This window comes from Mustela lutreola, chromosome 3 (assembly GCF_030435805.1).
Source record: "Mustela lutreola isolate mMusLut2 chromosome 3, mMusLut2.pri, whole genome shotgun sequence".
In the NCBI taxonomy this organism is placed as follows: Eukaryota; Metazoa; Chordata; class Mammalia; order Carnivora; family Mustelidae; genus Mustela; species Mustela lutreola.
In genome coordinates, this window is record NC_081292.1 from 85,362,641 (window position 1) to 85,387,876 (window position 25,236).

Genomic DNA, 25,236 nt, shown 5'->3' on the forward strand with positions numbered 1-25,236 from the left:
AATAACCCTACAATGGCCTCTAAGTGTTACAGTGAAAGGAAGAGTTACACATCTCTCAGTTTAAATCAAAAGCTAGAAATGATTAAGTTAGTGCAGAAGGCATATCAAAGGCCAAGATAGGACAAAAGCTAGGCCTCTTAAGTAAGACAAGTAGTGAATGCCAAGAAGTTCTTGAAGGAAATTAAATCTGACACTCCAGTGAACACATGGATGAAAAGGAAGTGAGACAGACTCATTGCTGATATGAAGAAAATTGTAGTGGTCTGGATAAAAGATCAGACCACCCATAAAACTCCCTTAAGCCAAAGCCTAATCCAGAGCAAGGCCCTAACTCTCTTCCCCTTTAGGCAGTGAGAGAGGTAAGGAAGGTGCAGAAGAAAGTCCCAGGCTAGCAGAGGATCCATGAGGTTTAAGGAAAGAAACCGTCTTCATAACATTAAAGTACAAGATAAAGCAGCAAGTGCTGATGTAGAAGCTGTAACAAGTTATCTAGAAGATCTAGCTAAGATAATTAATAAAGGTGCCTACACTAAGCAACAGATTTTCAGTGTAGGTGACACAGCCTTCTACTGGAAGAATAATCCATCTAGTGCTTTCATAGCTAGAGAGAAGTCAGTGCCTTGCTTCAGAGATTCAAAGGACAGTCTGACTCTCCTGTTAGAGGCTAATGTAGCTGGTGACTAAGTTAGAGCCAGTGCTGATTTACCATTCTGAAAATCCTACAGCCCTTCAGAATTGTGCTGAATTTACTCTGCCTGTACTCTAAATGGAACAGCAAAGCCTGGATGATAGCACATCTGTTTACAACCTAGTTTATTGAATATTTTAAGCCCACTGTTGAGAACTACTGCTTAGAAACAAAGATTCCTTTCAAAATATTACTGCTTGATGACAATGCATCTGGTCACCCAAAAGCTCTGATGGAGAGATTCCATAAGATGATTTGTTTTCATGCCTCCTAACACAATATCCATTCTGCAGTTAATGGGTCAAAGAGTAATTTTGACTTTCGGGTCTCCTTATTTTTTTTTTTTTTTTAAAGATTTTATTTATTTATTTGACAGAGAGAGAGATCACAAGAAGGCAGAGAGGCAGGCAGAGAGAGAGGAGGAAGCAGGCTCCCTGTTGAGCAGAAAGTCTGATGCGGGGCTCGATCCCAGGACCCTGAGATCATGACCTGAGCCGAAGGCAGCGGCTTAACCCACTGAGCCACCCAGGCGCCCCTCGGGTCTCCTTATTTAAGTCATACATTTCATAAGGCTATAAATGCCATAGAGAGTGATTCCTCTGATGAATCTAGGCAAAGTAAATTGAAAACCTGGAAAGGATTCACCATTCTAAACACCATTAAGAAAGTTCATGATTCATGGGAGGAAGTCAAAACATCAACATTTACAGCGGTTTGGAAGAAGTTGATTCTAACCTCATGGATGACTTTTGAGGGGTTTCAGACTTCGGTGGAGGGAGTAACTGTAGATGTGGTGAAAAGAGCAAGAGAGCCAGAATCAGAAGTGAAGCCTGAAGGCGTGACTGAATTAATGCAATCTCATGACAAAACTTCAGTGGATGAGTTGCTTCTTGTGGATGAGCAAAGAAAGTGGTTTCTTGAGATGGAGTCTACTTATGGTGAAGATTCTGTGATGTTGAAACGACTATAAAGGATTTAGAATACTGTATAAACTTAGTTGGTAAAATAGTGGTGGGGTTTGAGAGGATTGATTTCAGTTTTGAAAGAGATTCTGTTGTGGGTGAAATGCTACCAAATAGCATCACATGCTATGGAGAAATAGGATCTGAAAGGAAGAGTTGATCTATGCAGCAAACTTCTCCGTTGTCTTATTTGAAGAAATTGTCACAGCCACCCAGCCTTGAGAAGCCACAAACCTAATCATTCAATACCAGCCAGCAATATCAAAGCAAAACGCTCTACCAGCAAAATGATTATGACTTGCTGCAAGCTCAGAAGATGGTTAGTATTTTTTAGCAGTGAAGTATTTTTAATTAAGGTATATACATTTTGTAGACATAATACTGTTGTGCACTTAATATACAGTGTAATGTAAACATAACTTTTATATGCCCTGGGGAACCAAAAAATTCACTTCACTCCTCTTGTTGAGGTAATTGCTTTATTTTGGTCACCTGGAACCAAACTTGATATATCTCTGAGGTGTGCCTATAAGGTACACATGTACCTATAAGGTACGCCTATAAGTATGGTGACCATAGTTAATAATACTCTATTACGTATTTAAAAGTTGCTAGGACAGTTGATTTTAAATGTTCATATCACAAGGAAAAAAATTTTGTAACTGTATTGTACTCAACGTTAACTAGACTTACTGTGGTGATCAGATTATAATGTATACAAATACAGAGTTGTTATGTGTACTCCTGGAATTAATATAATATATGTCAAGTATGCCTCAGGTTTAAAAAAAAAACACTGTGTAGTTTATTTAATAGTAAAAAAAGTTTTTGTATACTCACTACCTATGTTAAATAATGGAGTATTTTCAGTATTTCAGACCTTCCTCTTCTCTGAACTAATCATTTTTCCTTTATGTTACTTATTCCTTTGTCTTTTTTCTTTCCCTTTGTATGTTTATACCCTAAGTGACATACTTTGGATTTTGGAAAGCAGTAAATGTCAGTGTTTTCATGGTTAGGTGGAGTTTCCTGAGAGGATACTGAGACTGGTATCAGCTTCCATGAAAGCTTACAGGAGCCCATTCCAAAGAATTAGAGTGACAAGGTTCATGTTAATTTGGGGAAACAGAGGACTCCAGAATGGTGTGAAATAGACCACACTGACATCTGGGAGAAATATTGTCTAAGAGTGTGGACTGCCCGTTAACTTCTGAATCTCAGTTCCCATTGGTCCACCTCCATGTGTCAGGAGCATGTCAAAGCAAAATTCTCTTGTGGTATAAATGAGCACTGTCAGCTGATCCAGGTTGAACATGGACAGGAGAAGAACTTTAAGTACCTGATCATAGTAGGCCAGGTTAAGAGAGGAATTTGGGACATCTTCTGTATAAGTTGAAAAATCCATACTGTGGTGTTTTGGCAGAGACCGCTGTTAACAAGCCTCTTTCTTGGGTGCTTACTCAACCTGTCATGTCTGGGTCTCCTTGCCTCTCCTCTTGGTTGTCCCCTGTACTTCTTCCCTGTGTTTGATAATTTGTTTCCTTTTCGTCTCGTGTCTTCCTTTTTGGATACTGTTGATTTATTGGATCAACAATAAATCTTTTGGGATTTTGGGAAAAGGGGCAGGAGAGATCAATTTTTTGAGATCTTGCATGTTAAATAATATAAAACAAGATTTGTTGTTTCCTTTCTGCATGCTAACGAACTGTTTTGTACACCTTTCTTTGGAAGAACAGTTCTAGGGCATCATTTTGTTATGTCATTTCTCTACTTAACCTTCTTTAGTTGGTGTTAATAACGTAAGCTAAAAACCGTTATACTCAGCCTGGCCTTTCAAGACCCCTTTCCCCAACTTTTGCAGTCTCATCACAAACTGCTCTTCTAAATGAACCTTTTCTTCTAGCTTTGCCAGTTTGCTCTCTGTCTCCTGTGTTTTTTTTTAATCTTGCCTCCATGTCTTTGTCTCTACCACACATTTATCAGTAATGTCCTTTATTTTTAGTGTCAGATCATGGTGTGTGACACTAGGGGAGAGGTGGAGCTTGTGGAACTCTGACAGGCCCTGCCCCTCCTAGGATTCAAACTTAAAAAAAGAAACTAGGACCGTGTTTAATTAATGAATTAATTGATTGATTAGGACAAACTAATTCTTGTTCTATGTGCTCTCCGTCCTGAGCACGTCACTCCAGTTCTGTTTGTTCCAGGAATGCGCTCCTTCCCAGTGGGGCATGCAGTGACCCAGCACTTCATCACACAAGTAGAACTTCCAAATTGTACTTTTCTGTGATCTCCTCTGAGACTTAGTGCCTCGTCCTGTCATTTTATACTTAATCATTTAGTGTCCAGTGTTACTAAAGAGCAGATTTTTGAGGGAAAGGTCTGCCCTCTGCCCTTCACCCATCCATGGTCCACAGACACTGTTAATTGAATTATTTACTTTCATTTGCCTGAGGTGCTTGTAAAAGGCTTCATGTTTACTATTGATGACTTTTGGATAACGTGAGAGCACTTGAAATTCTTTTATTTTGAAAGAATGTGGATGTGGTATGAGACCTTCTTTTCTATTAATTTTAATGAGGTGTGTAGAAGTGTGATTAGAACAGTGGTTCTGAGGTTATGTGCTGTGAGTAGTTCTACAGATGGAAGGGTCCTTGTGTGCAGAGAAAAAGCCAGTGTTGCCTCTTTTATTTTATGTAGTTTTTGGTCTGCTCTTGAGGAAATTTTCTTCTTCACAGAAGTATTTTAGGTTGTTTTATGTTTCAAAACATTTGAGCCATTTTTTTAAAAACAAATTTATGTATTCTTTGATAACATTACTTTTTTCCCTTATCACTCCTGCTTTCTAGGTGAGGTTCAGTATTCTTTATTTTACAGGGAAGAAGAGTCTCTGGTAGAACAGTTTGTGTTTGAAGCTTTGGTTACATATCTGGAAAGTCTGGCCTTAGCACATGCAGATGAGAAATCTTTAGGTAGGTCTTATCTGAGCTATTTGTTTGCACACCAATTCTGTTTGTCTGACAAATCTCTAAGAGCTTTTCTACTCAGAGGTTAAGCCTCAAATAGGTCTCTCATAAAGTAGCGTTTTTTCTCCCATCTCCCATTTAGCGTGGTAAGTGTGAAGGGGAGATATTCCCCACTGGTGCCTCTTTAATGCCCACCTCCTCTGAAGGCCCACAGATTTTCCAGGGTGTGCCCTTGGTGGCCACTGAGCTTGACCCCTGGCTTGTCAGAGATCCTGTCCAGGACAGGTGGGACATTTTTATTGTGTAGCTCCAATGAAACCAGCCAGTTTCACCGATGATGTGAAATGTGAGAATGTACAATTGTACCATGTAAAGAAAGCTGGGTGCAGTAACCACTGAGATGTGCCAATGTCTCACTGATGCGAGCTTGAAACGTGGAAAATAGATCTCATTACAAGATTGTGATAAAGCTGTTTCGACCATAATTAAGAAATAATACAAAATAATAAGTCAGAAATAGACTTAAAGTAGCCAAGAGAGTAATAAATTGTTGTCTTTACAGTTACATTCTGTCCAGCAGGTATTATGAACATCCTGGAATTTCTGGGCTGAAAGTCTTCTTAGACATCTTACCCAGAGAATATAAGTGACTGATCTAGGTCACATAGCTATGTGTAGCAGAACTGTTTTCACTTATCTAGAATCTATTTTGTTTATTTTTTCAAAAGACAAGTTGAGCTTTATTATCCTTCATGGTAGCCTACAATGGGTAAAAATGCTTAAAATTTAGCTCTTGTCATCAAAGAGTTTAAAATTGCTTTATCTTGACAGCTTATATAGATGAATTTTTTCAACAAGTGAAACTTAACTCCTAAAAGTCACTGCCACATATTCAAAGCATAGAAAGAGCTTATTCTTGGTTACAGAACTCAAGTTCTCTAAGGCTCCTTTCCTAAATAACCCGGGATGTCTGTGGATGGTTTTACTAATTTACTTTGGTTCTTCTACAATAGCTGTATTATAAGCTATCATATGGCTTAACTTACATAAGAAGAAGGGGAGGTCAGGGAACTTATGCCCCTTTACTAATAGCCTTAAATTAAGATAAATAGGATGGGCCTGGTCTGTGAGTTTCGTGATGCCTGTAGAATCTCTTCCACCTCAAATCCCTTATGTGAGGCTGTACTTTGGCTAGCTGGGGGCTGGTGGAGCAGTTTCTCATTAGGTGCAGTATTGCTGTGAGTGTGTTTGTGCATGTGCACTCTACTATCCTGCAATCTTAAATGTAGGTTTTGTTTTTGTTTTGGGACAATGTACATTATTTATAAAATTTGTATTCTGAGAGATGAAACAATATTAACTCTATTGTAAAATTACCTTTTTAGTTAAAAAACTAGGTCAATAAACTTATAATGCCATTTTATTAATAGTAATCAGCTATATGTCTCCTTTTGGAAATATATTTTTATACTTGAGAACAGGTACGCTTCAACAATGTTGTGATGCCATTGATCACCTAAGGCGTATCATTGAAAAGAAGCATGTATCTTTAAACAAAGTAAAAAAGCGACGTAGGCCACGGTAGGTGATATTGCTTGCTTTTTTTTCCTTCCCCAACAAAACTAATTCTCAGTAGTAAAAGAGAATTTGAAAGGAATGTGTGGCAGCATAAAAAATTAATTTTCTAAACAAGGAAAGCATGGAAATAGGGCTTTTCTAGGACACGAAAAAACTTTGTATTTGAAAATGCTTAGTTTAAGGTATAAATTTATAACAGACATTTATTTTATCTGCACTAATTTTGAATATGAATTTGATGTGGAATTATTTGACTAGAAAATGCATGAACTATTATGGAGTAAATTTGAAATATAAAAACTGAAATATTGAAATAGTAGCATTTTGACAGTCATGGGATTACAGAATTATGAAATGAAGCTACCCAAAGCCAAGGCTGGCTTACTAACCAGTGGTTTCCAGTCTTCACTGTTAATTCCATTCTAGCAAGGTCTCATTCTCCAAAAGGATGGGGTGTGCCATGCATCAACCCCTCCAGATCTGTGCAGGATGTCTGGGGAATCTGGTTGCTGCTACTACTCTGCAGAAGCATTGGCACATATAAATTGGATATTAATATAATATTTTTTCTGTTTTTTTTTTTTTTCCAAATTGCTTCCTTCAGATCCTGTTGTTAACTTTTGACCTCTCTAGATCACTAGTTCTCAAACTGAAACATGCATCTGAATTACCTGGAGGTCTTGTTAAAACACAGGTTCCTGGTTTCTGCCCCCAGAATCTTCTAGTAGGTCTGGGGTGGGGCCAAGAATTTGCACTTTTTGCCAAGTTTACAGATAATATTGATGGAGCTGGATCGGGGACCACAGTTTGAGAAACATTGCTTTAGATTTCAAATCCCCCTCTGTTTTATGGTACATTGAAAAGGAAACATGAAAATATTGGTACTGTTGATTTAAGAAATGTTTTTTAACTTTTCCCTCAAGATAAAAAAAAAAAATGAAGGTAAGCAGCATTTAGGACCTACTAGTGATGATAATATACTAAAAGTAAATTGAATGCCTTTTGATGAAGTTTCTACATGTATTAGTTTGACAAATTTGAATTTATGGTTTCTAGATTCTTGGGTCAGCCAAATGCTAAATGTTGGGCATTTATTAAATACAGTGTGTTATCTCTATTTAGAGGATTTCCACCTGCAGCATCATTGTGTTTACTGGATGTGGTCCAATGGCTGTTAGCCCACTGTGGGAGGCCCCAAACAGAATGTCGACATAAATCTATAGAACTCTTTTATAAATTTGTTCCTTTATTGCCAGGTATTGTGATCTTTATGTCCTATAAATTATGGGTTTTGCTTTTACTAGTAGTAAAAGAGATGTGTATTTATTTAAAGTGTAACTTTATTGAGATGAATGTAACAAATAATATGTTCCTAATAAAAAAACAAGATGTTCAATAATCATTATAGATCAGTTGTATGACAAAGGATAAACTATGGGGTGTACATTTCTCGAAGATTTATAGAAGGCAAGAATAAAATTCTATTTTGATGTCAAACAATACAGAGGAAGCAAATTTAGGATTTTTCAGTATTTTTTTTTTTGTTTTACTACCTTTTTGCTTTTTTATCTCATTTAAAGGAAATGAAGAAGGGTTGGATAACCAGTGCAGTTGTTAACATGATATTCAGTAAATAGTTAGTAAAATAATGCAGTTGTTTTATTTCACCATGTGATTAATAAGAAATCGCTAAACTGCTAAATCTGAATAATTTCAGATTTTTGTGATATTAAAGGAAATCAATGAACCTATGCTCTTTAGTAACTATTGCACTAAGCAATTACACTATTCTTATTCTTATTCATTACACTATTCTTATAGACTTGAAATAATTACTGAAAATTTTAGTATAGGAATAAATGTTCTATATTCTCCACTAAGTCCAGACCAAGATTTGGTAGTGTAGGTGTGGGGAAACTTGCCTCAGGACAGACTGAGGCCCTGTCTTCCCCCTGTGGAATGCACGTTGCAAGAGTCCAGAACCAAGATGGTGCTATGGTGTCTGGATAAGAAAGGTTATGGTACACTACAGAACATGAGGAAGAGCCATTTCTTTTTAGAAAATAGGGTGGAGTACCACTTTGGGGCTTTTTTCTCATAGAAGAAGAGGTAATAATTATTTGGTATAGTTCTAAAACTTAGAAGATTCTATATTGTGTTATGTTATGGAATGTGTTACGATGTTATATGCTATAGATTTATATAGCATATATTGCAATTGTATTAGAAATATTTATCTATATTTGTCTACTATGATTTTATATATATATTGGTATTGTGTATTTGGATTTTTAATGTAGAGTATTATGTAAAAAACACCACTAGTATTTTATATTTGCTTATTGCTTTTAGTTAATAAAGTTAGTCTTACACGTTGTCATTCTTACAACATGCTTATAAAGTCCATGAAGGTTGGATAGGGTGGAAGCATGCGGCATGTTTTCCTTATTGTTAAATGAAACTGGCCCAGATATTATATGGGTGGAACTACTAGTTGGCAGACGTTACCTCCCTCCCAGTTGGATCTCTAACTCTCCTGCAGCACATGCAATTTCTAGTGATGTCAGGTTGACTGACCCAGACATTTCTATTGTTCTTCTCAGTTGCCTACAATAGAGACCTCGAATATTTTCAATGAGATAAGTAGAGCTCTGCTTCTCAGAATTTCTGTTACACAAAGGATGCCAAGTAGTAGGTGCATCTAGCCCTGCTGCCAAAATATACTTTGTATAAAAGGAATGAACATTTCTTCACTATGCTCCTCTCTGCCCTCCAATGTTGCATCCACCTTTCTCTCTGCTATCTTTTCCGCCAGTGGTTTCTTTTTTTTTTTCCTAGGATTTTTATTTTAATTCCAGTTAGTTAACATAGAGTGTCATATTAGTTTCAGGTATCCAATATAGTAATGCAATACTTCTGTATATTATCTTTTGGTCATCATGTCAAGTACACTCCTAATCCCCACCACCAGTTTAACTGATCCTTCCAACCCCACTCCTGTCTGGTAACTATCAGTTTGTTCTTCATAGTTAAGAGTCTGTTCCTTAGTTTGCATCTTTTTGCCCCCATATGTTTGTTTGTTTTGTTGTTGTTTAAGATTTTATTTATTTGAGAGAGAGCATAAGCAGGGTAGAGGTAGAGGGAGAAGCAGACCCCACTGAGCAGGGAGCCCAACGGACTCAATCCTAGGACCCAAGGATCTTGATCTGAGCTAAAGGCAAACATTTAAACGGATGGAGCTACCTAGGCTCCTCTGTTTTTTTGTTTGTTTCTTAAATTCCACCTGTAAGTGAAATTATATGGTGTTTGTCTTTTTCTGACTTACTTGCCTAGCATAATACTCTCTAGCTCTATCTACGTAATTGTAAATGGCAAGATTTCACTCTTTTTTATGTCTGAGTAATATTTATACCATATCTTCCTTATCCACCCATCAGTTGATGGACACGTGAGCTGCTTCTATGTCTTGGTTGTAAACAGTGCTGCCCTCAGTGGTTTGTGTTTGTGTGTTATTTATTTTTTCTTTAAGAAGGGGTGGGAGCGGTGGAGGAAGAGAGAATTTTCAATAGGTTTTACACCCAGTGTGGAACCCAACACGGGGAGTCTTTCGATCCCACAACCCTGAGATGACCTGTGCCAAAATCAAGAGTCAGACATTTATCCTACTGAGCCACAAAGGGGCCCACCCACGGTGGTTTTTAAGGGACAATGTTATGTGTCTCTTTAGATCAGAAGTCCTGTGTCCTGTATGCACACTGTTGTTGGGGGTGCTAGGCAACACCCAGATCAGTGGACCATAATGACAGGTACAGACATTTCCCTAGGACATGTGTCAAGGGCTTCGGACTGCTGAGACTCATGTTGGACAGAAAGCCATGGTGACAGCAGCCATCGTTCAGAGGAGGAGAGTGAGAAGGAGGCAGGGATTTGGGACAGTTCCCTGCAATCCAGATGTGATTTCCCAGGTCTGTTTCTTGGTCCCCATGTTCCCTTTTATCATCTTCTTTCTCTACACCTGTCTCTCTGTCCTTTTTTCTCTTCTAGGACTCAGCTAACATTCACGATAGAACTTAAATAATATTTTTATTCTTTATTTTCTTTTTCAATATTTAGTGAAAATAATGGATGTTTAATAGTGCTCTCTAAAGCAAACTGGAAAAGATGATATTAAATCTTTCACTTATATAGTGCTGATAGGTGTATTTTAACACAGTAGGAAAACTATTTCTTCTTTTTACTACATCAGAAATACATTAGTGTTTTGCATTCTTCTCTAACTGCTTTAGAATCAGGATGATTTGACTTTTTGAGAGTCCCTGAGTTCAGAGCATACAAAATACAATTCAGTGTTTCTCCTTTAGAAAATGATTAATACCTAAGGGAAAAATATCTTTTAAAAAGCAGATTATCCCTTATTCAGAAATGGTGCTGCTCTGGTAGGTACTTTATATGGGACTCTTATGGAAACTATATGTGACATACTGTGATATTACCAGTCTTGTTCTGGTCTGATTATGTTTGTTAACATATCAGACTTTTAATTCTTGTTTTTTTTTTTTACTATTGGGGGATGCTATTTCTAAGACTAGATTAATTTTAATTATGTGAAAGTTATTTATATGTGTTTTAATCTTGTTTCTTTTTTAAGGCAACACATCCCCTTCTTTATGGCTGAAGGATATTCTCAAGAACAAAGATACTTCCTTTCTCATAAACATATTTGAGGGGGGAGGAGGAGATTGTGATCGGCTGTCAGGCATTCTTGCTCAGCCTACTCTCTTCCATCTGCAAGGGCCGTTCAGCCTGAGAGCTGTGTTGCAGTGGATGGACATGCTTCTGGCGGCTTTGGAATGCTACAACACATTCATTGAAGAGAAAACCCTTGAGGCATCTGAGGTCCTAGGTAGGTAAAACCTACACATTACTGTGGTCCAGTTCCACCTGGAGTCATTCTGGGCAGTCATTTGCCCAGTCATTCTGGGCAAAAGAGCAGTGTTTGACTAGACTGGCACCACTGTCTCAGAATCACAGAAACAAAGGTGATAGCAAGGAGAATTAATTTAGTCCTTGCATTCTTGAAGCTCATAGTGAGGGCAGGGTTCTGGTATATATGACAGCACTGAGGCCACAGAAACCAGCCGAAAGTCTATACTTTTGTACCCTGTTTACAGGTTCTTTTTTTTTTTTTTTAAGATTTTATTTATTTAGCGGGGGGGGGGGGGGAGCGATCACAGACAGACAGAATGGCAGGCAGAGGCAGAGGGAGAAGCAGGAGCCCGATGTGGGACTCGATCCCAGGACGCTGGGATCATGACCTGAGCCGAAGGCAGCTGCTTAACCAACTGAGCCACCCAGGCGTCCCTTTTTTTTTTTTTTTAATTTTTTTTTTTTTTAAGATTTTATTTATTTATCAGAGAGAGAGGAGGGGAGAGAGCGAGCACAGGCAGACAGAATGGCAGGCAGAGGCAGAGGGAGAAGCAGTGTTTACAGGTTCTTGATGACCCTTTTATCAAATAACCTTTTGAGGTTTTCATTTGCATATAACACATTAAAAGAGTTCTTCCTGAGTGCCTGGCTGGCCCAGTTGATAGAGCATGCAACTTTTTTTTTTTTTTTTTTTTAGAGAGAGAGAGTGTGCAAGCAGCGTGGGGAAGGGTAGAAAAACAGAGAGGAAAGGAGAGAGAGAGAAAGGCAGAGAGGCAGAGGGAGAGAAAGAATCTTAAGTAGGCTCCACACTCAGTGTGGAGCTGGATGCAGGGCTTGATCTCATGACCCTGAGATCATGACCTGAGCCAAATGAAATCAAGGGTCAGAGCTTAACCAACTGTCACCCAGGCATCCGGAGCATATAATTCTTGATCTCAGGGTTGTAATTTCAAACCCCACATTGGGCACAGAGATTACTTAAAAAAAAAAAAAAAAAAATCTTAAAAAAAAAAGTTTTGGGGGCAGTTAGGTGGTGCAGTAAGTTAACAGCTGACTCTTGGTCTTATCTTGGGTCTGATCTTAGGGTTATGAGATTGAGCCCCATGTTGGGTTCCATGCTCCATGCTGCATCTGCTTCACATTCTCTGCCCCTCCTGCTCATGCTCTCTCTCTCTCTCCCTCTCTCAAATAAACAAATAGATCCTTTAAAAAAAGTTTATGAAATAAATGAATTCTTCCTGACATGAGGGTCTGTTCTGTGATTTTAGTCCATGGTTTTTGAGTAGTATGTCTCTATTTTTCTGTTCCTTAATGTTTTTACTGTAGTATGATGACAGTGTTGCTTATAGAGGATAGAATGCAGGGTGGGGTATTTTGTGTGCTCCTTAATCCATGCTTAGAAGAAGGAGATGGCAGACTTCATCCTTCTAGTGACTTAAATGGGACCTCAGAAGTTGGATATGACTCCTGGAAGGTGTGTCTCTCCTAGAAGAGTATCTGGAGCAGACCATAGCTGAGAGACAAGTTGCTCTAGGCTTCGAGGTTGTCTAAGCAGGCTGTTTTAGTCTTCAAGGGTTTAACCTAAATCCTGTCTCATGGGCTGGACATTCAACTTCCCTGTTAGATATGTTCTATCATTTAGATGATTTTCAATGTAGTCAGAGAATCCATTCTGGTGGCTGACTAAAGAAACTACCAGTCTCTAATTCTATCAGAGTGAAGTCTGTATTTCAGGAATTTGGGAGAAAGAACCAGGCTATCTTGTTGTCCTTCTAGCTTGAAGAAGTTGGAGCCAGACATAGTGGGGAGTGTATAATGTATGTGCGTACACACATTCTGGGGTTCAGGAAAACAGATTTTATGCTTTCAAGATCTGACTCTCTGGCATGGGATTCTGCATGATTCTAGTATGGGATTTTAAAGGATAGGTCAGATAAGTTCTGAAACTTTAACAGCAGAGTGCTGTTCGTTCACTTGCAAACCGTACCTTAAATTTGTCGTTTTATGAGATCTCATATATCATTTTTGAAAATTTCAACAAGAAAAAAGCATAGGAAATATGTAAAACCGTCTCCCCTAATTGCATTACCTAGTGAAAAACACTAAGTGTAGCATATACTTTTCTTAACTTTTTCTGTGCATGTAATATTTTAATTTTTATTTTATAATAGTGCAGTTATTGCATGCTTTACTGTAATTTGCTTTTTAAAAAGAAACTTAACTTTTAAACAGAAACTTAACATATTGGATGTCTTTTTATGTCAGTAAATGTACCTTAAGCTAATTTAAATGGTCACATATTACTAAATTAAGCAAAAATGTCACAATTAAGCAGTCTTCAACCTTTTCATTAACCTTGTGAGGAGTGGGGGACATTAAAAACAATGTACTTTCTATTCCTCATTGCTCTCAGTTATAATTTCTGGTATATCATAAATGTGGGCATTTTAACATAAAACTGTTAGCATTACTTTAAAAATGTATGAAGGGCAGAGTCAAGGTGGTGGAGAATTAGCAGGCTGAAACGACATCAGGTAGCAGGAGATCAGCAGATAGCTTATCAAACCATTGTGAACACCTACAAATCCAACAGGAGATCAAAGAGAAGAAGAGTAGCAATTCTAGAAACAGAAAATCGACCACTTTCTGAAAGGTAGGGCCTGTGGAGAAGTGAATCCAAAGTGACAGGAAGATAGACTGCGGTGGGGAAGGGCCAGCTCCCGGCAAGCAGCAGAGCAACGGAGCACAGAATCAGAACTTTTAAAAGTCTGCACCACTGAGGGACATCGCTCCAGAGACTATTCCGGGGTGAAACCCACCCGGGGACAGCGTGGTCTCAGTCCTGCAGGGTCACAGAAGGATTGGAGGTATCTGAGTGTTGCAGAGCTCACAGGTATTAAAGGAGGGAAGCTGGCTACAAAGATAGAGCCGAGAAGTGAGCTCTCAACTCGGGGTTACCTTAAATTGTGATCTGTGGCAGAGGCCACTGCTCTGTGAGATTGGGAGACACCCCTGGAAGAGCGCAGGGATCTGTGGGGTTTGGAGACTCAGGTGGGGCTGTGTGCCAGAGACAGAGACACTTGGTCACAGGCTGGATGAGCTTGTAGCGCAGCTGGAGGCCAGGGAGACAGGAGTGATGGAGCGCTTTACTCTGAGGGCGCACTGAGGTAGGGCCCCAAGCTCTCAGCTCCTCTGGGCTGGAGACCAGGAGGCCGCCATTTTCATTCCCATCCTCCGAAACTCTACAGAAAGCGCTCAGGGAACAAAAGCTCCCGAAAGCCAACCAGAGTGGATTACGTAGCCTGGCCCCTGGTAAGGGCGGTACAATTCTGCCTCAGGCAAAGGCACTTGAGAATCACTACTAGTCCTTCCTCAAGAGGATCCACAAGAAATCCAGCCACAACCAAGTTCACTTACCAAGGAGAATAGCGGTATTCCAGAGGAGGAGAAAGCAAAGCATGGAATTCATGGCTTTCGCCCCATGATTCTTTAGTCTTGCAAAGTTAATTAATTTTTTGTAATTTTATTTTTTTCTTCTATTTTTTTTAACTTTTACCCTCTCAACATTTTTTAACTAGTTTATCTTAACAATACCTTCAGAAAAATCTTTTTTAAAGCTTTGTTATACTCATATTTTATCCTTCATTGTATCTAACTTTTTTTTTTTTGAGATTTTATTTATTTATTTGACAGAGATCACAGAGAGCCAGGCAGAGAGAGAGGAGGAAGCGGGCTCCCTGCTATGCAGAGAGCCCAAGGCGGGGCTTGATCCCAGAACCCTGGGATCACAACCTGAGCTGCAGGCAGAGGCTTTAACCCACTGAGCCACACAGGCGCCCCAGTATCTAACTTTATTTTTTGTATACACATAGTGTTTTTTCTTCTAAAAAAATTTGGGATACAACTTCTTCTAATAGAACAATAGCACAGGGCTTTGTTCTAATCTCCAGCCTGAGCAAATTCTCTCCACTTTCTTTTTGTTTATTCTCCCAACCAACTTATCAACACCTTTTTTATTTTTATTTTTTTTAAAGATTTTATTTATTTATTTGACAGACAGAGATCACAAGTAGGTAGAGAGGCAGGCAGAGAGAGAGAGAGGAAGAAGTAGGCTCCCTGCTGAGCAGAGAGCCCGATGTGGGACTCGATCCCAGGACCCTGAGATCATGACCTGAGCTGAAGGCAGAGGCTTAACCCACTGAGCCACCCAGGCGCCCTATCAACACCTTTTTTAGAAATTTTTTTCTTAATTTTTATCTTTGTAGTCATATTCCATCCCTTCGTTGTGTTTACTCTTATATATGTTTTTCATTCTTTGAATTCTGGAGAGGTAGTTTCTTATAAGAGACCAAAATACTCCCAAAATTAAGTGGGTGGACCTGTTCTATTCACCAGTTGAATACATATATTTTTTTCTTTTTTATATTTTTTCTTTATTTTTTTTAAATTTTTAAATATTTTTTCTGAACTTCTTTTTACCCCTTTTCTTTCCCCGATGATTTGGGGTCTCTTCTGATTTGGTTAAAGTACATTTTACTGGGGTCTTTGGCACCCTTTTAGTATTTTATTCGCTCCTTCATATATTCTTATCAGGATAAAATGATAAAGCAGAAAAAGTCACCACACACAAAAAAGATCAAGAGGCACTACTGAAGACCAGGGACCTAATCAGTACGGATATTGGTAATATAGATATATAGATAAAGATCTGTAGTTCAGAATGATAATTCTCAAGGTGCTAGCGCGACTCGAAAAAGGCATGGAAGATAGTAGAGAAATGCTGTCTGGAGAAATAAAAGAACTAAAATCTAACCAAGTTGAAATCAAAAAAGCTATTAATGAAGTACAATAAAAAATGGAGGCTCTTACTGCTAGGATAAATGAGGCAGAAGAAAGAATTAGTGATATAGAAGACCAAGTGACAGAGAATAAAGAAGCTGAGCAAAAGAGAGACAAACAACTACTGGACCACAAGGGGAGAATTTGAGAGATAAGTGATACCATAAGATGAATCAACATTAGAATAATTGGGATTCCAGAAGAAGAAGAAAGAGAGAGAGGGGCAGAAGGTATATTGGAGAGAATTTCCCCAATATGGCAAAGGGAACAAGCATCAAAATCCAGGAGGCACAGAGAACCCCCTAAAAATCAATAATAGGTCCACACCCAATCATCTAATAGTAAAACTTACAAGTCTTAGCGACAAAGAGAAAATCCTAAAAGCAGCCTGGGACAAGAAGTCTGTAACATACAATGGTAAAAATATTAGATTGGCAACAGACCTATCTACAGAGCCTGGCAGGCCAGAAAGAACTGGCATGATATATTCAGCGTACTAAATGAGAAAAACATGCAGCCAAGAATACTATATCCAGCTAGGCTATCATTGAAAATAGAAGGAGAGATAAAAAGCTTCCAGGACAAACAAAAACTAAGAGAATTTGTAAACACCAAACCAGCTCTACAGGAACCATTGAAAGGGGTCCTCTAAGCAAAGAGAGACCCTAAAAGTAGTAGATCAGAAAGGAACAGAGTCAATATATAGTAACAGTCACCTTACAGGCAATACAATGGCACTTAATTCATATCTCTCAATAGTTACCCTGAATGTAAATGGGCTAAGTGCCCCAATCAAAAGACAGAGGGTATCAGAATGGATAAAAAACCAAAACCCATCAATATGCTGTCTACAAGAAACTCATTTTAGACCCAAAGACACCTCCAGATTCAAAGTGAGAGGGTGGAAAACAATTTACCATGCTAATAGACGTCAAAAGAAAGCCGGGGTTGTAGTCCTTATATCACGTCAATTAGATTTTAAGCCAAAGACTATAATAAGAGATGAGGTGGACACTGTATCATGCTCAAAGGGTCAGTCCAACAAGAAGATCTAACAATTGTAGATATCTATGCCCCTAACATGGAAGCAGCCAGCTACATAAACCACTTAGTAACAAAATCAAAGAAACACATCAATAACAATACAATAATAGTAGGGGACTTTAACACTCCCCTCGCTAAAATGGACAGATCATTCAAGCAAAAGATCAGCAAGGAAATAAAGGCCTTAAATGACACACTGGACCAGATGGACATCACAGATATATTCAGAACATTCCATCCCAAAGCAACAGAATACACATTCTTCTCTAGTGCACATGGAATATTCTCCGGAATAGATCATATTCTGGGTCCTAAATCAGATCTCAACCAGTATCAAAAGATTGGGATCATTCTCTGCATATTTTCAGACCACAGTGCTCTGAAGCTAGAACTCAATCACAAGAGGAAATTTGGAAAAAATCCAAATACATGGAGACTAAACAGCATCCTTCTAAAGAATGAATGGGTTAACCAGAAAATTAAAACGAATTGAAAAAATTCATGAAAACAATTGAAAATGAAAACATAACAGATCAAAATCTGTGGGACACAGCAAAGGCAGTCCTAAGAGGAAAATATGTAGCAGTATAAGCCTTTCTCAAGAAACAAGAAAGGTCTCAAATACACAGCCCAACACTACACTTAATGGAGCAGGAGAAAGAACAACAAAGAAAGCCTAAACCCTGCAGGAGAAGAGAAATAATAAAGATCAGAGCAGAAATCAATGAAATAGAAACAAACAAACAAAAAAACCCCAATAGAACAAATCAACGAAACTAGGAGCTGGTTCTTTGAAAGAATTAATAAGATTGATAAACCCCTGGCCACACTTATCAAAAAGAGAAAGGACCCAAATAAATAAAATCATGAAAGAACACGGAGAGATCACAACCAACACCAAAGAAATACAAATAATTATAAGAACATATTATGAGCAACTATATGCCAGCAAATTTGACAATCTGGAAGAAATGGATGCATTCCTAGAGAACTATAAACTACCACAACTGAACCAGGAAGAAATAGAACACCGGAACAGACCCATAACCAGTAAGGAGATTGAAGCTGTCATCAAAAATCTCCCCCAAAACAAGAGCCCAGGGCCAGGCAGCTTCCCAGGGGAATTCTACCAAACATTTAAAGAAGAATTAATTCCTATTCTGCTGAAACTATTCCAAAAAATAGAAATGGAAGGAAAACTTCCAAACTCATTTCATGAGGCAAGCATTACCTTGATCCCAAAACCAGAAAAGGATCCCAACAAAAAAGAGAATTACAGACCAATATTCTCAATAAACATAATGCAAACATTCTCACCAAAATACTAGCCAATAGGATTCAACAGTACATTTAAAGGATTATTCACCATGGCCACATGGGATTTATTCCAGGTTCAACATCCGCAAATCAATTCATGTAATACAATACATTAATAAAAGAAAGAACAAGAACCATATGATACTCACAGTAGATGCTGAAAAAGCATTTGACAAAGTACAACATTCTTTCCCAATCAAGACTCTTCAAAGTGTAGGGATAGAGGGCAAATACCTAAATATCATCAAAGCCGTCAATGAAAAACCCACAGCAAATATCATTCTCAATGGAGAAAAACTGAGAGCTTTTCTGCTAAGGTCAGGAACACAGCAGGGATGTCCATTATCACCACTGCTATTCAACACAGTACTAGAAGTCCTAGCCTCAGCAATCAGACAATAAAAAGAAATTAAAGACATCCAAATTGTCAAAGAAGTTAAACTCTCACTCTTTGCAGATGATATGATACTATATGTGGAAAACCCAAAAGACTCCAGTACAAATCTGCTAGAACTTGTACAGGAATTCAGAAAAGTCTCAGGACATAAAATCAGTGCACAGAAATCAGTGGCATTTCTTTACACCAACAACAAGACAGAAGAAAGAGAAATTAAGGAGTCAATCCCATTTACAGTTGCACCCCAAACCATAATATACCTAGGAATAAACCTAACGAAAGAGGCAAAGAATCTATACTCAGAAAATTTAAAGTACTTATGAAAATTTAAAATTGAGGAAGACACAAAGAAATGGAAAAATGTCCCATGCTCATGGATTGAATGAACAAACATTGTGAAAATGTCTAGGCTACCTAAAGCAATCTACACATTTAATGCAATCCCTATCAAAATCCCATCTGTTTTTTTCAAAGATATGGAACAAATCGTCCTAAAATTTGTGTGGAACCAGGAAAGACCTCGAATAGCCAGAGGAATGTTGAAAAAGAAAGCCAAAGTTGATGGCGTCACAATTCCAGACTTCAAGCTCTATTACAAAGCTGTCATCATCAAGACAGTATGGCAATTGCACAAAAATGGACACATAGATTAATGGAAAAGAACAGAAAGCCCAGAAAAAGACCCTCAACTCTATGGTCAACTAATCTTCGACAAAGCAGGAAAGAATGTCCGATGGAAAAAAGACAGTCTCTTCAACAAATGGTGTTGGGAAAATTGGACAGCCACATGCAGAAGAATGAAACTGGACCATTTCCTGACACCACGCATGAAAACAGACTCAAAATGGATGAAGGACCTCAATGTGAGAAAGGAATCCATCCAAATCCTTGAGGAGAACACAGGCAGCAACTTCTTTGACCTCAACCACAGCCACATCCTCTTAGGAATATTGCCAAAGGCAAGGGAAGCAAGGGCAAAAATGAACTATTGGGACTTCATCAAGATCAAAAGCTTTTGCACAGCAAAGGAAACAGTAAACGAAACCAAAAGACAACTGAAAGAATGGGAGAAGATATTTGCAAACGACATATCAGATAAAGGGCTAGTATCCAAGATCTATAAAGGACTTACCAAACTCAACACTCAAAGAACAAATAATCCAATCAGAAATGGGCAGAAGACATGAAAAAACATTTCAGCAAAGAAGACATCCGGATGGCCAACAGACACATGAAAACGTGCTCCACATCGCTCGGCATCAGGGAAATACAAATCAAAAACACAATGAGAGACCATCTCACACCAGGCAGAATGGCTAAAATGAACAAGTTAGGAAACAACAGATGCTGGCAAGGGTGTGGAGAAAGGGGAACCCCCCTACATGTTGGTGGGAATGCAAGCTGGTGCAGCCACTCAGGAAAACAGCATGGAGGTTCCTCAAATGAAAATAGAGCTACGCTACAACCCAGTAGTTGCACTACTGGGTATTTACCCTAAAGATATAAATGTAGTGATCCGAAGGGGCATGTGCACCCGAATGTTTATAGCAGCAATGTCTACAATAGCCAAACTATGGAAAGAACCTAGATGTCCACCAACAGATGAATGGATAAAGAAGAAGTGGTGTGTGTGTGTGTATATACACACACACTATGGAATACTATGCAGCCATCAAAAGAAATGAAATCTTGCCATTTGTGACGTCGTGGGTCGAACTAGAGGGTATTATGCTTAGTGAAATTAGTCAATCAGAAAGACAACTATCAAATGATCTCCCTGATATAAGGAAGTAGAGATGCAATGTGGGGGGCTTGGGAGGTAGGAAAAGAATAAATGAAACAAGATGGGATCGGGAGAGAGACAAACCATAAGACTCTTAATCTCACAAAACAAAGGTAGGGTTCCTGGGGGTGGGGGGTGGAGGGAGAGAGTGGTGGGGTCTTGGACATCAGGTAGGGTATGTGATATGGTGAGAGAAGTAAAGTGTGTAACCCTGGCGATTCACAGACCTGTACTCCTGGGGCTAATATAATAATACATTATATGTTAATTTAAAATATATTTATATTTAATGGAGCCTAAATACTGTAGAGGTTTGTTTTTTGTATTTTTTTTTTAAATTTTGTTTTGTTTTGTTTTTTACTGTAGAGGTTTTTTATTTAACATCATCAGGTTTAACAGTTTCTTTAACAGTTTCTGGAAATTTTGCAAGTTCCTGAATTATTCTCACCATTCCATACCCCTGACATTTTCTTATCCTAAGTATTTTGTTTTTATGCTTATCTTTTTACTCATAATTCTATGTCTTTGTAACAAAATGGTCTATATGTCACAGGTTTCTTCTGTGTTGTATTATTATTGCATTTGTTATTAGGGCACTTTATGTTTGTTACCACTATAAGATAAACATAATAAAAATTTTGTTGAATAATTATTACACATAAAATTTAAAATTATAGGGTTAGAATTCTATTTTTGTTTTGTATAGATGTTACTAAAAAATAACTTGTTCACATAAACAAGTGTCATATTTGAATAATGCTAAAATGCTCCTTGTTTTTCCACATTTAGCATATCTGTAATTGGAATGTGTCTTATAACCTCTACTCTGCTGAATTCAAGGGTATTTGGTGTTTGAAAATGAAATTCTTAATTTTTTTTTATCATTTCTTTGACTATATAGTGATCTGTCATCAACATTATTTTTAATGATATGTCAAGTTGGCATTTTGATGAACTTAAATTTTATGGAAACAGAATTAGAAACCCTCAGATTTATAAAAGAATTTCTTTTGGGGGGCGCCTGTGTGGCTCAGTGCATTGAGTCTCTTGCCTTTGGCTCGGGTCGTGGTCTCAGGGTCCTGGGATCGAGCCCCACATCTGGCTCTTTGCTCAGTGGGGAGCCTGCTTCCCCCTCTCTCGCCTGCCTCTCTGCCTGCTTGTGATTTCTCTCTCTCAGTCAAATAAATTAATAAAATATGTATTTTTTAAAAAAATTTCTTTTTGTTTTTGAAAAAAAGATTTTTTTAAAAGATTTTTATTTATTTGAGGGAGAGAGCATGAGCTGGAGGAGGAGCAGAGGGAGAGGGAGAAGCAGATTCCTTGCTGTGCAGGGAGCCTGTTGTAGGGCTTGATCCCAGGACTCTGAGAACATGACCTAAGCTGAAGGCAGACGTTTAACCGACTGAACTACCAAGCACCTCTATAAAAGCATTTCTTAGTCATTACCGTTACTCTTTCAACATGTATACCACTTCCTAAGATTGTCCCTTTGTTTGGGAGGTCTTTACCCTCTGGTACACAACTGCGGTAAGACTGAGGGAAGAAGTTTGCTTTGTCTCTCTTCCATAAGCAAGACTGAGGTAATCATGAGAGAAGTAGGGATGGGGGCACGGGAGAACCAGCACCTTCATGTTTTTAGACATGTGAGTTTTATGAAAAAGTCCTTTTGGGAGTTAATGCAGTTGTTTCCATAAAAAGACCACTGCCAAAATTTTTCTTTGGCCTCTTTGAAGGACATTTCTGTTGTTTCTGTTTCTTCATTATTAAAAAAAATGCTAAAGTGAACATCCATATAAACAACATCTTTGTAATTCTGCCATTATTTCATTCAGATAAAATTTCAGTGCTGGATCAAAGTATATGAGCTTTTTTAACATTTGATAGAAATTGGTGTGCATACTTTTTAAACCTTTTCTGTTTGAATTTTTACTAAAAGTATATTATGCCTATACTGAAGGAATTTTACATTTATCATAGTGGAGTTAGAAGGAAGCATATGTTAATAATTCAGTATAATTTTTTTTAGGTACTGAAACACAGTCTTCACTTTGGAAAGCAATGGCTTTCTTTTTAGAAAACATTGCTATGCATGATATTACGGCAGCAGAAAAGTGCTTTGGCACTGGGACAACAGGTCACAGACCTAGCCCACAAGAGGAGGAAAGATATAATTATAGCAAATGCACAATTGTGGTACGGATTATGGAATTTACCACAGTGCTGCTCAGCACCTCCCCAGAAGGCTGGAAGGTAGGTCACTCCTGGTGCTCTGTTAGTTTGGAATCAGTATTTGGCACTGGAAAAATATTTTCCAACACCTATTAAAAGTGGTTTTGGCTTTCTTAGAAATTTCCATTGCTGTAGGAGTTCTCTGTTCTTGAAAGTAATAAAATTTTTCATATATTTTCAAATTCTTATTGTGTGAATTAAATGCAAAATAGTTTTTCTAAATGTTTTATTGTATATCACATTTTATGCTACAATTGATCAAACATTTGCCTTAGGAAACATGCATTACTTGTAAATGTATCTGTCAGGCTTATTATATAAACAAAGTCTAGTCAGTCTTTCCATTTAATACATACTAAGTATCTACTGTGTGCCAGGCCCTATCTGCAGATACAACATCTCTCTAAACCAGGGGCCACAAAACCATGGTCCACAGGCCAAATCCCACCTGCTGCCTGCTTTTGTAAAGTTTTCATTGGAACTCATCCAACCCCATTTGTCCATGTATTGTCTGTGGCTGCTTTCACATTATAATGGCAATTAGTTTAGCAGTTGCAGCAGAGACCATAGGACCCAAAAAGCCTAAAATATTTATTTTCTAACCCTTTACAGAGGAAGTTTCCAACCCCAGCCCTAGCCAGGCAAAAATTCCCGGCTTCATGGACCTTACACTACTGAAAATCTAAGTGCTGACTAATAGGTGTTCGTTTGTTCTTTCTTTCTTTCTTTTTTTTTTTTTTTCTCCAAATCATCTTTTACAGCTCCTTGAGAAGGATTTATGTAATAACAAAAACTTTATGAAACTCTTGGTGAAAACCCTATGTGAGCCCTCGAGCATAGGTTTCAATATTGGTGATGTCCTAGTTATGAATCATCTTCCCGATGTTTGTGTGAAGCTAATAAAAGCACTAAAGAAGTCCCCATACAAAGACACCCTGGAGATGCACCTTAAGGAAAAAATAACAGCACGGAGGTGGGCATTCAGATCATGCTTGGGATCAGTATTGTGTTGGGATTTAAGATTATAACATACTCTGGCAGTTGTATGTGTTTCTGCTATAGCCTCATTTCCTAAAGGATCTCATCATTTGTTTGAAAATCCTCTATTTAACACATGCTTTCCCTGTACCTGAAGGTAAACAAGCCTCAGATGTGGCTTAGCCCCATGTTTATTTCCATGGCTGGATAAGTTCATGGGCCCCATGTTCATTGTTAACCCATGTTTGCTTTCCAAGGTCATTTAATGAATTTAAGTGTCAATTAGTCAATGAACACATTTATAACAGAACATGCATAATTTTTCATTGTATCCTGCTAGTTTAGTGAGATCAACACTCATCTCGTTTATTTTTGTTTTTTTTTCCCATGGCAGCATTGAGGAGCTCTGTGCTGTTGACCTATATGGCCCTGATGCTTATGTGGACAGGGCCAAGCTGGTGTCTGTTGTGTCAGCTTGTAAACAACTTCACAGAGCTGGTTTTTTGCATGTTGTATTACCATCTCAGGTAACCACAGCCAATTTGTTTTTCACTTTTCCCTTAGCTTTATTAAGCTAATTAGTCTCTATATATACATATATATGTATATATGTATATGTTTTAAACATCCTGTATGTATGAAATGTGCTGAAATGGGTATTAAAGAATTACTTGTGCTAGACATGTGTTAACTTAGAATATAAATATAAAAATTTATAAATATAAAATGAAGGACATTTATATTTCCAACAGTCTTTTGAAGAACTTTAGGGATGAACTGGTATTGTGCCTCTGTGGCTAAGCAATATAAATGAAAAAGTATAGCATAGAAAGCAAAGTTGAGTGAACATTTTCCTGACAATTAGAATGTAATCAGTGTTAATGAACATGGATTTTTTTTTTTTAAATTCATGAAAGGTAAAATTTTGTGTTTCTATAAAATATCTTACTGCTGGATGTTTCATTGTTCACTTTATTTTAGTCCGCAGATCAGCATCATTCTGTTGGCACAAAACTTCTTTCCCTGGTTTATAAAAGCATTGCACCTGGAGATGAGGGAGAGTATTTTCCTTCACTAGACCCCAGTTGTAAGCGATTAGCCAATGGACTTCTGGAGTTGGCCTTTGCTTTTGGAGGACTGGTAGGAGCAGCAGCTACATGCTATGCTATTCTAATGATGTAAATATATAGCTCACTTGCAGTGTGCTTCTAAAAATAAGAATTTAGCTGGAAGTCTAAATTTAGTAATTTGGGTAAGTCCTTGATCTGACTTCCTTTCTAAAAGATTTGCTTTAATAAAAGAAATAGGACAGTATTCTTAAGTTGGGGTTTTGTCTAGCGTACTTTGTTTCCAAAAAGACTTTATAAGGCAGAGAACATTTTGCAAATATAAAGTTAAACTGTGTTGACACAGTGGCTTCCTCTTCCCATGTCTTTTGTGATCCTCAGAAGGCTGATTTGGGAGCACTCCTGGAGGATAATTTCAGAGGCACCACAAAAAGATACCTTCATGGATTATTGACTGTCCAGAGC

The 25,236-nt window shown here is 38.0% G+C and overlaps 1 protein-coding gene across 5 annotated transcripts in view; it reads left to right on the top strand.

The window, feature by feature from the left end:
- The window catches only part of PRKDC (protein kinase, DNA-activated, catalytic subunit), a 250,709-nt gene that overhangs the window by 61,418 nt on the left and 164,055 nt on the right, over nt 1-25,236 (top strand). For 4 of the 5 annotated variants that reach the window (XR_009351780.1, XR_009351781.1, XM_059166490.1 and 1 more), the window contains exons 28-36: nt 1,847-1,969; nt 4,525-4,619; nt 6,095-6,194; nt 7,314-7,447; nt 10,840-11,094; nt 22,524-22,747; nt 23,488-23,699; nt 24,099-24,231; nt 24,686-24,844. Coding sequence is in view for 3 of the 5 variants with exons in the window: in XM_059166490.1 (XP_059022473.1) it covers nt 1,847-1,969; nt 4,525-4,619; nt 6,095-6,194; nt 7,314-7,447; nt 10,840-11,094; nt 22,524-22,747; nt 23,488-23,699; nt 24,099-24,231; nt 24,686-24,844 (1,435 nt within the window). In the remaining 2 variants the exon portion in view is untranslated. The remainder of the gene's footprint in view (nt 1-1,846; nt 1,970-4,524; nt 4,620-6,094; nt 6,195-7,313; nt 7,448-10,839; nt 11,095-22,523; nt 22,748-23,487; nt 23,700-24,098; nt 24,232-24,685; nt 24,845-25,236) is intronic. The other variant, XM_059166489.1, reaches the window with a different exon arrangement.